This window comes from Anolis sagrei, chromosome 6 (genome assembly GCF_037176765.1).
Source record: "Anolis sagrei isolate rAnoSag1 chromosome 6, rAnoSag1.mat, whole genome shotgun sequence".
Lineage (NCBI taxonomy): Eukaryota > Metazoa > Chordata > Lepidosauria > Squamata > Dactyloidae > Anolis > Anolis sagrei.
Genome location: NC_090026.1, coordinates 10181041 through 10193991, shown reverse-complemented (window position 1 = coordinate 10193991; position 12951 = coordinate 10181041). Strand labels below are relative to the sequence as shown.

At 40.5% G+C, this 12951-nt stretch overlaps 1 protein-coding gene and 1 gene segment (V, D, J or C); one reads left to right on the top strand and one right to left on the bottom strand.

Moving 5' to 3' along the window:
• The first annotated feature begins 336 nt into the window (after window positions 1-336).
• Window positions 337-3674, top strand: LOC137097311 (Ig heavy chain V region 914-like). The segment is given in 3 exon segments: window positions 337-361; window positions 1536-1694; window positions 3463-3674. Coding segments are annotated over 3 exon segments (396 nt in total).
• Window positions 3675-4413: 739 nt separating this feature from the next.
• LOC137097334 (vomeronasal type-2 receptor 26-like) lies at window positions 4414-11556 on the bottom strand. Its single transcript, XM_067469762.1, has 4 exons — window positions 10771-11556; window positions 9625-9852; window positions 8127-8253; window positions 4414-5315 (listed from the first exon to the last, which is right to left on the bottom strand). Exons 1-4 carry the CDS (start codon window positions 11554-11556, stop codon window positions 4414-4416), a joined length of 2043 nt encoding a protein of 680 aa, XP_067325863.1.
• Between the last annotated feature and the right edge of the window lie 1395 nt (window positions 11557-12951).

Genomic DNA, 12951 nt, shown 5'->3' with positions numbered 1-12951 from the left:
AGAGGGAGGGACAAGGGCATGGGACCCCAGAAGACCTCTCCATGAATCACCAGCCAAGATGGCTGCATAACGCTAAGGTGCAAGGCTTTATTGTTGTGGGGTGTGCATTTTCCCTGTCACCCCCCACCCTCCAAGGTTTCTACTCTTTCTTCATCAATGACAACTTATCTTATTTATCATGCCCAGAGGTATTCGGCATTGCTGGTTGGCTCCTGGGGCTCCCATTTAGGCTGCCAACCTGGGATAGAACCATTCAGTTACCACACCATGTGGTACATATGATGGAACTGTGACCATTTTGTGTGGGGGAATGCAAGCTAGCCTCAGTTAAGTGGCATGGCAGCTGCCATTTTGGGCATGTGTGAGTCCAGCATGGCAGCGGTCATTTTAAATGCATGCAGAGCTTGAAGACAGTGGCCATTTTGAGAATTTGTTAGTCAATATGATGTCAGCCATTTCTGCCAACACTGTGAATAATCTTCAAATGCTTAGGCTGCATAATGGTGGCCATTCTTTGGCCTACTGGAACAAATGTTTTAAAGATGTAGCCAACTAAGTGTATGCATTTCATTGACATTGCGATCATAGGTCTGTTAATAAGGATTCCTATTTTGAAATTGGCTGGCCACATTCAACATGCTTTTTTACTAAATCCAGTCAATTTAAAGGATATGACTATACAAATGAACATATGTGCTAGCAAAACAGTTCTTTATGAACTAGTCATGAGATAGTCAGAATTTAGATATGAATGTAAGTGCAAATAATCTGGCATAAACCAGTACAGGTGGTCGCAGTGGTGATCGGCACACTGGGTGCCATGCCAAAAGATCTCAGCCGGCATTTGGAAACAATAAACAGTGACAAAATCATGATCTGTCAACTGCAAAAGACCACCTGACTTGGATCTGCATGCAACATTCAAAAATACAACACACAGTCCTAGACGTTTGGGAAGTGTTTCACTTGAGAGTTTGTGATACGAAATCCAGCAAAAATATCTCATTTACTGTGTCATACTGTGATTTGTGTCAGTAAAATAATAAGTGTAAGAATTATGATCCCAAGTATACTGAAGGTAGCAATCTTCACCAACCTAATGGATATTAGAGTAGGAAACCCTACTAAATATCCACATTGTAATGAAGTATATACCTCACCCTTCTTTTTTCAATCCTGAGCTCCAACATGGCAGACTTATGAAAGCTTCACAAATCTTTCAATCTTTCAAGAAAGAATAATATTTCACTTATATGTTGTGGTTTATGTAAATTCAAGTAATGCGTTATCTTTCAATCCATGTTATGCACCCACCCTGTGACCACACTATTCAGACACACATTTGTGTTTTTGTGAATGTTTCCCAAAGCAAGAAGTGACAAAATTATATCTTGGCTTACATTTGTTCTAATTTCAGCAGCAATTACAGGTAATTTGGTTATTCTTTCCTATGGAGCCAAAGGATGTTGTTTCCCATCTATTATTTGCCAGTTGAATTGATAATCTCCTCTTCTTTCCAGATGTCTAATCACAAGTTCAGCCACTACTACAGGTGTCTGGTGAGGGCATAAAGAGACCTGGAGATTTCCTTCAACTCTCTTGCAAAGCCTCTGGGTTTGCTCTCAGCAGCCACTACATGAGTTGGGTGAGGCAGTCTTCTGGAAAGGGGCTGGAACGGATTGCAAGAATATTTATTTATTTATTTATTTATTTACTATGCTTATATACCGCTGTATCTCAAGCCCGAGGGCGACTCACAGCGGTTCACAAACAGTAAAGACAATAAAAAATTCAATAAACAATTACAATTAATTTACACATTTTCCATTAATAACTAATAAGCAATCCCAATACACAATTATTACAAACCCCATCCCCAATCGCCTCATCATCCATGCATGTTCCAATTTCGTCGTCCATTGTTCCGTTCCTATGTTCAATTACCAGATTGCACTAAATTACTCAAACGCCTGCACAAACATCCAGGTCTTCAACTTTCTACGGAATGCCATGAGAGATGGTGCCAGCCTAATGTCTGTAGGAAGGGCGTTCCACAGCCGAGGAGCCACCACCGAGAAGGCCCTATCTCTCGTCCCCGCCAACCGTGCCTGGGAGGCCGGCAGGATCGAGAGCAGGGCCTCCCCGGAAGATCTCAAAGTCCGGGTGGGTTCATAGGCCGAGATGCGGTCAGATAGGTATCTTGGGCCGGAACCGTTTAGGGCTTTATAGGCCAATACCAACACCTTGAATTGAGCCCGGTAGCAAATCGGCAGCCAGTGGAGCTGGTGCAACAGGGGGGTTGTGTGCACCCTGCGCTCCGCTCCTGTTAGGATCATGGCTGCCGCGCGTTGGTCTAATTGCAGCTTCCAGGCCGTCTTCAGGGGCAGCCCCACGTAGAGAGCATTGCAGTAGTCTAGGCGGGATGTGACAAGAGTGTGGACTACCGTGGCCAAGTCAGACTTCCCAAGGTACGGGCACAGCTGGCGCACGAGCCTAAGCTGTGCAAATGCTCCCCTGGTCACCGCTGAAACCTGGGGCTCCAGGCTCAGCAATGAATCCAGGGTCACACCCAAGCTGCAAACCTGTGTCTTCAGAGGGAGTGCGACCCCATCCAACACAGGCTGTAACCCTATGCCCTGTTCGGCCTTATGACTGACCAGGAATAGATTCTAGACTTGGTTGATCTAGTTCGTTAATTTCTTAATTCGTTATTTATTCGTTATTTTTACACCTTTAGAAGCGATTTTGACGCGTTTTAGCAACCCGGAAGTGTTTTTGCCATATCGAAGCCGCATCCGCCATCTTCCATACGACTCTGCCAGTGAATCGTAAATGCTGGGGGCGTGGCCTTCAGGAACAGCTGTTCTCTCATCTTTCCTTCCCACCTTGCAACCACCTTCCCACCATGCCCACCTCGCAAAGCCACCAATGCAAAAAGGAAAGATATAATATAATATATATAATATAATATAATAATATAATATATATAATATAATATAATAATATACAATTATAATAATATAATATATAATATAATATATATAATATAATATAATATAATATACAATAATATAATATTATAATATAATTATATAATATAATATATAATAATATAATATAATATACAATAATATAATATAATAATATTATAATAATATAATATAATGTAACATAGTTTGGTTTTGGTTAGTTGTTAGTTTTATCACCAACAGTCAACAACAGAGGGAGAGGGAAGCTTCAGAAGTTCCCCCTGTCCTGTTTGGAGGGTTTTTTTCCGCGTATTGCGCAATCGTGTCCGCCATTAATGAATCAATTCGTATATTTACAAAATTTCGTAAATATCAACATTTTAAAATTGAAAATTTTGGAAATCCTCTCAGATTAGAAACGCTGGTGCCCCCTAGATATGAAACGGGTTTAGAACCAAATTTTTTCCTGATCAACCAAGCCTAATAGATACTGATGGGGGTGAGCAGTTGTATGATGACACAGTGAAAGGCCGCTTTCCTATTTCCAGGAATAATCCCTTTAAAATGCTCTATCTGCAAATGAACATCCTGAAACCTGAAAATACTGGAGTGTATTACTGTGCAAGAACCACCGAGAAAGGAAATGAATCTGCAACAAGACAAAAACCCTCCTATGCCACCAGTGGAAATCTGAGTTGCTTTTGAGTGCTGTAGAATAGTGGAGATATTGTTGTAGATACTTCCTATCCACATCTCAGAAATATGATTTATCTAAGAATATGGAAGAAAATTAGAGAAGGTGTCAGATCGTTTGAGCAGGAATAATACCATACATAGCAATATCATTTGACATCATATCGAATCATAATATATGGAAACATGCTGAGCTCCATTAATGGCCTCTTCACATACTCGGTGACAACTACAAAAGCTGCTGGGTGTGCATTAAACCCAATGGCGAGGATTTTGGGAAGCCAATGCTTCCTTGTCCTCCTCACCATGTAGCACTGCCCCACTCTACCATCACATTGGGGGAAGCAAGATGCGCACAGCTTTCCCCAATGGGCAGCCTTGAGCTTGCAATATGGGAGGTTTCTGTGTTGCCAGAGCAAGGCTGCATCCATGATGCCAATGCCAATGTGATGGCAAAGTGGGGCAGCGCTATGCAGTGAGGTGGCACAAAAAACAATGGCTTTCCAAAAGCCTTGCCATTGGGCTTAATGCATGCCAATGTGTGTGTGTGAAGAGGTCCTTAGTTTGGTGAGATCCAACCCAGAAAGTGCAAATCACACTACATCCAAAATGACGCACTGGAACAAGAAATAATGGGCTGTTGATCAACAATAATCATACAACATCAGATTTCGTTCTTTGGTTTGCCATCACATGAATTTAGGACATATAGATTGTGTTTATTACATATAATGAGACAGGGTCAGATGCTTCAGTTCTTTCTCTTTATTAGATGGTCCTTGTTGTTTAACTCTGGTCTCAACAGAATAACATAGCATTTTGGGAAAAAGATGCATGTCAGTAGTCCAGCACTTGAGGCTAAGATAGAGAAGATCTCCACGGCTACGATGTATTTCCCTTTAGTGCTCACATAAGTTGGGACAAAAGACAACCACACACTGCAAAAGATCAGCATACTGAAGGTGATACACTTGGCTTCATTAAAACTATCAGGCAGTTTCCTAGCAAGGAAAGCTACTGTAAAACTGATGACGGAAAGTAGTCCCATATAACCTAGGACAAGGTAAAACATGATGAAGGAACCTTCATTGCATTCCACAACTATCAGCCTGGTTAGTGAATGCATGTCCAAAACTGGGAATGGAGGAGAACTCCCTAGCCAGACTATACAAATAACGACTTGTATCAAAGTGCAAAAAAGGACAATGGAATTAGCTAGCCTCTTCCCTACCCATTTTCTCATGTTGGACCCTGGTTTTGTAGCCATGAAAGCTACAACCACGGTGATAGTTTTGGCTAATACGCAAGAAACTGCCACTGAAAAGATGATGCCAAATGCCGCTTGCCTCAAAAAGCAACTCACTTTGCCAGGTCGACCGAGGAATAAGAAAGAAGAGAGGAAGCAGAGAAGAAGGGAAATGAGGAGAATGTAGGAGAGGTCCCGGTTGTTTGCTTTCACTATTGGAGTATCTTGGTGTTTAATAAAAATGGCTAGCACCAAAGCTGTGATCAAGAAAAATAAAACAGCAACCGAAGCAGCACTAATCCCTAAGGGGTCATCATAAGACAGAAAGGAGATATCTTTGGGAATGCATCTATTTTTGCTTTTGCTTGGATATTGATCTTCTGGACACTCAAAGCATTCGTTCATATCTGTGGAGGGAAATAAAAGAATTAATGCTGTCACAAGAAATTCAATGTGCAAATTTGATAAAGGTGAATTTAAAATGATGTGTGTGAATGAATGGAAGAGTGGAAGGATGTGTGGTTGGAGTTAATAATTTTGGAAACATCAGTATAATATTAAGGCCTGCAATGACTAACTACCTGCTTGCTGCTTTGTGATTAAAACCTGCTAATGAGAGCTGAAGAGTAAACTGTGTTAAGAACTGGGACAGTGATAAAGGAAATGTTTGCAACCTTCCTTATGTTAAGAAGGAAGTCAACATAAGATCGACACCAATGAAGAAGATCAACATCTGGCCAGGAAACTGAGATGGATCCAGGATAGAAGATGTCTATCACTAATTTACAACTTCGAGACTACATCAACAGAATATTCCTATAAAAGACTCAGTCTCATAATGCTCAAATTGTGACCGACCTGAGGAGTCTGGTTCACCCGCTATGCTCTTCTCCATGGGAAGGAGAGAGATAGTATCCCTAAGGAGAGTGACAGATATGCTATGGGAAAGCATGATTCTGGTCACTTTGGCCTTCTTTCTCAAGGGAAGAGGAAGGAGTGCGCTTTTGGAGTCTTGGATTTTGTGCAGGGAGTCAGGTTCTGCTGTATGGAAAACAGAGATCTGGTCCTTGGTATTGTTCTTAGGGAAAGACGTTTTGGCATCTCAGCGTTTTGAAGTTTTGGCATTATGGAAGTTATGGAACTATGCCTTGGCAGGCTGCAGGAAATGAGGGTCTGGCCTGACAGCTGCTTCTCCAAGGAGGGAAAAAGGATATGGTAATATTTGGATGCATGTGGATGAATGCGTGTACATGTGGTCAGAATGTTGAGTGAAAATGTAATTCCCCTTTGTTTGTTTGTTAACCAATGTAATTGTAAATCCAATGTAGTTGCATAGAATCTGTAGGTCTGTATGTCCAATGTCATTCTTTGTCTAAATGTTTTCTGTAATCTAATATACCTTCTCACACTGGAAACTGCAATAAAAAGAACCTATGCTTTAAAATCATTGAAAAGTCATTCATGACAATGCTTTCACATGGGCAATGTACAATGTATCCAAAAGTGGGTTGTTGTAGGTTTTTCGGGCTATATGGCCCGCCTTGCAGTTTAAGATCATCCAGGGAGACCCTGCTCTCGCTCCCGCCAGCGTTGCAAATATGTGGGGACGAGAGACAGGACCTTCTTGACTATAGCCCCCCACTTGTGGAACTTGCTTCTCAATGAGGTAAAACCTGACTTTTAGGAAGAATATTGAGGAAGAAATTGAAGTTGTGGTTCTGAGACCAGGCTTTTGGACAGCAGGTTTAAATAGCGCTTTGGATATGGAATTTGACTGGAATGGTGATACGGCAGATATTACTGTTTTTATTGTTTTAATTAAATGCTAGTTATTGTTTTAATTGTTGTTCTTTTCCCTTGTTATATTTAATGGCATCAGATTGTGCCAAATGTAAGCCATCCTGAGTCCCCCTTTGGGGGTTGAGAAGGATGGGGTAGAAATACTGGAAATAAATAAATAAATGTTTTAAAAGCATTCTCTCCTGACATTTCGCCTGCATCTATGGCAAGCATCCTCAAAGGTTAGGCGGTCACAACATCTGAGGATGGTCACAACAGCATTAATTCTACAGTATAGATGCTTGCCATAGATGCAGGCGAAACATCAGAAGAGAATGCTTCTAGAACATGGCCATATAGCCCAAAAAACCTACAACAACCCAGTGATTTCAGCCATGAAAGCCTTCGACAATACATTATGCAAAAGTGACTTTAAGAAAGTATTTGAAATGGAAGCTGATGAGTCTCCGACTGTATCTGAAGGTAAACCTGAGCAAAGTATTACTGTATATTTTTCAGGTCAGGTTTACTATATACTTATAATAAAAATAAAGGATGGTGGACAAAGTGAAGTTAGTAAAGACACAACCGATTAAGGGAAACCACATTATTAAAATATCCAGTGGATTTATTTCTTTCCTTTCATCTATACTGTAGAATTAATGCTGTAATGCATCTACGTTAACTGCTCTGGTTCAGTGCTCAAGATCTATGAGATCTGTAGTTTAGCAAGGCTACTAGCACTCTTAGGCGTAAAAGGATATACACCTTGTAAAACCACAACTCCCGTAATTCCACAGAGGTATTATTTCACGGTATAGAAGCACTTTACACCTTTTATTAACCACAATGGCCCAACCAATCAATGTCTGAGATTTAACACCACAAACCCAAACCTTGATGTCCATTACTGTGAATTAGCATGTATTGAAGAATCATAGAAAGACAGAGTTGGAAGAGACTTCATGGACCATCCAGTCCAACCACCTGCCAAGCAGGAAAAACATCTTCAAAGCACCCCTGACAGATGGCCATCCAGCCTCTGTTTAAAAGCCTCCAAATAAGGTGCCTCCATCACACTTCAGGGCAGAGAGTTCCACTGCTGAACAGCTCTCACAGGAAGTTCTTCCTAATGAATCTCCTTTCCTGTAGTTTGAAGCCATTGTTCTGCATCCTAGTCTCCATGGCAGCAGAAAATGAGCTTGTTCCCTCCTCCCTGTGACTTCCCCTCACATATTGATACATGGCCACCATGTCTCCCCTCCGCCATCCCTTTTGAAGAGAATTTTCTAATTCATGTTCCATATTGATATCCTCTGCTGAAAACCACAACCAACCATTTTTGGGTTGGAAATCCTCATCCTCACACAACCCTATTGATAGGTGAGCCTCTTCGTTGACTCTCTATGTCTGAATTTTAGATTTCTTTTGTTACTTACTTGTTGCATTAGAAATTTTCCCTTCTGGACATGGGAGACAATTGAAGCAGCAAAATTTCTTCCCTTCCTCCTTTGTCTTTAGATTACCTGGCTGACAGGCGGCACTACAAGTCGAGAGGGGAAGCACCTGCCCATAAAAACAAGCAGATTTTGTGGGAAGAGAAGAAGGAAGTTCATTGACTACAGACTTTAACACATGGAGGTGGTGAACTGGAACTGTAGCATAAAATGATCATTTGGGGACAATTCTGATAGCTCAAAGTAGTGTGACACGTGTGGCCATCGATCACCTCTCTGTAATGAAGTTATCAGGAGCTACTGATAACAGGCAAACGATACTGATAACAGGCCAACCTGTGAACAGGGAAGCGTCAGCTGCCAGAAGTGTTGGAAATAAAAACTTTCTCAAGCGTCTACTAGTTATTTGCTATGTATATAATTCAGATTGCTTACTGTATTGTATATGTGTGTTTTGGTATGCAATTTTACTTTAACTCATTGTTGTGGGAGGGGCTGCAGACCATGTGATTAAAACTAGGATTGTTCAGGACTCGGGGTCCTTCCACACAGCCCTATATCCCAGAATATCAAGACAGAAAATCCCACATTATCTGAGTGTGGACTCAGATAATTAAGGGTGAATCCAGACAGGCATTTATCCCAGGACAACCTGCATTTTAAAAACAAGGATTTTCCTGGGGGCCTGTACACATCCACCCCAGAAAGTGCACGCTTTCTGGGGTGGGTGTCCAGATGCTCTCAAGGGACTGGCCCGCGAGAACAACTGGAGGCCCTACCCTCTCCCCCAAAGCCGTCAGATCCCTTAGAAAAGTAAAATAACTTACCCAGCCTCCAGTACACTCTTGGAGCAGCTCTCCTGACACGTAGAAATGACGCACCAGGAGAGCAGGGCAGGGGGGGCACCGGGTAAGTTTATTTTACTTTTCTAAGGGGTTTGAGGGCTTTGGTAGAGAGGGTTGGGTATTCCCACAGTTTTCTAGATTGTGGGAGTGGTGTCTGGAATCTTGAGAGCATGACTTAAAGGCAAATATATTTTAAGGGAGAATAGATGTTTTGGGGCAACTAAAAAGAACACTTCTGAAACTCTGCTGAATGTGTTTTTGTGCACTGGCATATCTTTGTCCCTAACAGTTCAAAGACATAGCTAGGCACATCAGTTTAACAGCTGAGAAACCTAGTTGCCTTGTATGAATGCTGTTGAATGCTATTTTTCCCAATAGGTTATGACTCTAACTCGTCATCCTTTTTGCCAAGAGGTTATGGCATCATTTTTCAAAAGGTTGTGATTTCTTACAAGGTCATGCATTTCCAAAAGTCATAAAATCTGCAAAAGGTTATGGAGTTTTCCATTTTCCAAAAAGCCAGGTGTGGTGTGGATGCCCTGATGCCCCCCAATTCACCATGGAAGCTAGCGAATCACATGAGATCACCTAGGCTGCTAAAGAAGTGTCCTTCAAGAGTTTAAAATAATCCACACCTGATTAAACCTTGCACGCCATTCCATCATATCCTCATTAATGATCAATCGATTTCCATCCTCATCATTGGGATTCACCATTCCAATTTTAGTTTTCAGGAAAGAATTGTTTGGAAACATCATCAGGTTCATTACGTCAAATCCAGTAATCAGTTCTCCATGGTCATTGAATGATATGATTTCTCCAGCTGTGTTGTTAAAAAAAGTGGCTTGAAGAAAGGAATGAAGCTATGAACAAAAGGTGAAACATATAGATATTTGTGTTTTCAAAAGCATTTCATTCTAATTCACTTGTATGAATACTAATCAAAAGAGAGAGCTAGCCTGAAAGTACTATTCCCTCATTCCCTCATGGCATTTTGATCATTTCCTTTGTTCTTTCTGTAGTATTTTTGACTTCTCTCAGAAGCCACTGTGGATACAAATGGCTGAGATTTTCAAAGCTGCTGCAGTTATTATTCTGCATGCGATTACAGTAGTCTGGCTTATCCAACCGTTGCTCATCCAACATTCTGTATTATCCAACACAGCCTGCCTCCCACCTAGATCCACAGCTGTTTCAATACATTGCGATGTTTTGGTGCTAAATTCATAAATACAGTAATTACTACATAATGTTACCATGTATTGAACTGCTTTTTCTGTTGATTTATTGTAAATCATGATGTTTCAGTGCTTTATTTGTAAAATCATAATGTAGTTTATTTATTATTATTATTTATTTATTTCCTATATTTATACCCCGCCCTTCTCACCCCCAAGGGGGGACTCAGGGCGGCCTCACAGAAGCACCATACAATGCCATCATCATAAAACAATCAAAACATTAAAAAAATATTAAAACAGTAATTAAAACAATGCCTATTAAAATCAGAAACCAAATCCATAATAATTTAACGTTTAATACGCTTTCTTTAATCCCTCCTTATTATCCAACATTTTTGCTTATCCAATGTTCTGCCAGCCCATTTATGTTGGATAATTGAGATTCTACTGTACTAGGACTACTGCACTTCTAATGCACAGACATATACTATTGAGGCAACTCTTTGTAATATTACTACTACATCATCATTGTGGCATGTTGTACAGCTAACTGGGAGGCTATTTAACTATCTACAAAACTCTTCATGTTGGAAAGATTACCTGCCAAGCCTGGAGCTCTTGACATCCAGCTCTTCTAAATCCTGACATCATTCTATGTTTGACTCTACACAATCCCATGGCATGGAGAGTATATGCCACAGCATACACGGCATTGTAGATGCTGTAGCTGTGACCAGATATGCTCATTTCAAAAACCGAGCTAGGAACCATCTCCAGCTTCTCCTCCCAAGTACATTTATTGCCAGTCTCCATTGGCTCCTGAGGATTTGGAACGGTACAGTCAAAAACCTGTTCCCAGAATTCTTTAAGAAGGTCACCTCCTTCTATATGGTTAAGTTTTGCATTCTGAAGATATGCTTGGAAACCCTGAGGTTCCTCTGAGTGAACTGCAAAGGATATTGTATCTTTGAAGATTTGAAAGTCCATTAACTTTGTAACCCCTGTTACAATAATCTCTGCCTGGGCTGTCATAATCCACAGCTTTCCCAGATATACAGCTTCCATATCCTCAGGAAGTAAAAAAACATGGAATGTGATCATCCCCGTGACCACTGTAGCATCACCATACATAAGAAATACTCTGACATTACCATCTACCGTTACTCTCACAAATTTGTTATCCTGCACTTCAGTCAAACGACCATGGTCTAGCACTCTTTGCGTGAAGGCTGAACAGATTCCATTTTGAGCAAACAAGGTCTCTATGACTTGCAAAAATTGGTCTCCACTTTCATCATCTGCAACCACCAGCCCAATCCATGTCCATCCAAAGTGATTAAGTAAACGAATAATCCCCATGTACTGATGGATTTCATTTGGACTCATGCGGTAGAAGGAAAAAACATGTGTTGCCTCCCTCTCTTGAGATGCAAATGATCCATATGCAAGCTAAAATACAATGTACAATGGTTTCAGTTAAAGAAAACTATAACTAAAGTGAAAATATTGTGTTTTAGTTATTCCCTTTCATTTGGTTGCATATGTAATTGAGCAGCTTTTCAAAGAACTGTGGTCTACCCACTTCTGAGAGTAAACAATGATAAAGATTTCATTTGTAAGACCTCCTGAATCCTTTCTATGGCATTTGTGTTCCTTGAAGTCATTCCTGACCACTGACATCCCTAAAGGGAAGATATTACAGGGTTTTCTTGGCAAGATATGTTCTAGGTGGTGACGCTTTCCTTACCTTTGGGGTTGAGAGAATGTGATTTGCTCAGAATTACCCAGTGGATTTCCAGGGTCCAACAGAGATATGAATCTTATTCTCCACAACTGTAATCTTTATCTCCTGAATTTCTTGAGCCATTTTAATATGGCCTATATCCATTTGTTTCCATTAACAAAATCTCTGAATCTTCAGAGTCATCTCAATAGTAAGAATCAAGATACGCATATAAGTAGCTAAGAATTAAACAAAACCCTTCAACCCTCCGTCATGTCTCTCACCTGTGGGATCTTATAGGCTCCTAACAGTTCTGCCATGTGGAAGGAGAGGTCAGACCCAAGTGCTCCAATCACAGCTACTAGGTTCTTCTCAGGTCCACAGCGATAGTTGGGGACAAATCTTTGTGATTTGAAGAGCAAGTCCAGAACGGTGCGATATGCCATCCTCTCAAAGTAGTAGCTGTCATAAATATGGAAACCCAGGGTGATGTTGGGTAAAATCTCCGGATTCTCATTGATTTCATTTACAGCAAACGCCAATGCCAGGATATGCTGGTAGAATTTTGTTATCATCCTGCAAAAAGAGTTACGTGATCTTTCAGAAGGCATTTCTAGGTTGCATACAATGGCTTTGTCTGAATATTGGACCTCATCGTAGCATTTACAGACATTTCAAAGGGAGAGAGATAAAATGGAATTGTGCACAAAGATACAGATAACATTTATGAAGTACTGACAAAAAAGGTGCAACTTGGAAATCAATAAAAAGTTATATGAAATTATTCAAAGCAAAGCATTTCGCACTGAAATTAGTTCCCACTTTTCCTGTTGACATACTATGTTAAGATCAACATGAATAGGAAAAAAATAGAACCTCCTTTTCTGACACAGAAAATAAAAGTATTTGTTATACTTGGGAAGGGTGGTTCAAGGATACACAAAGTATTGTGTTATTGTTGTTGAAACTGCAAATATGATGTCATATGACAGGTTTATTACTTATATACACAATAAAGAGGAGTAACTTCTCTTTGTCATGGATAAATGTCCATGTTC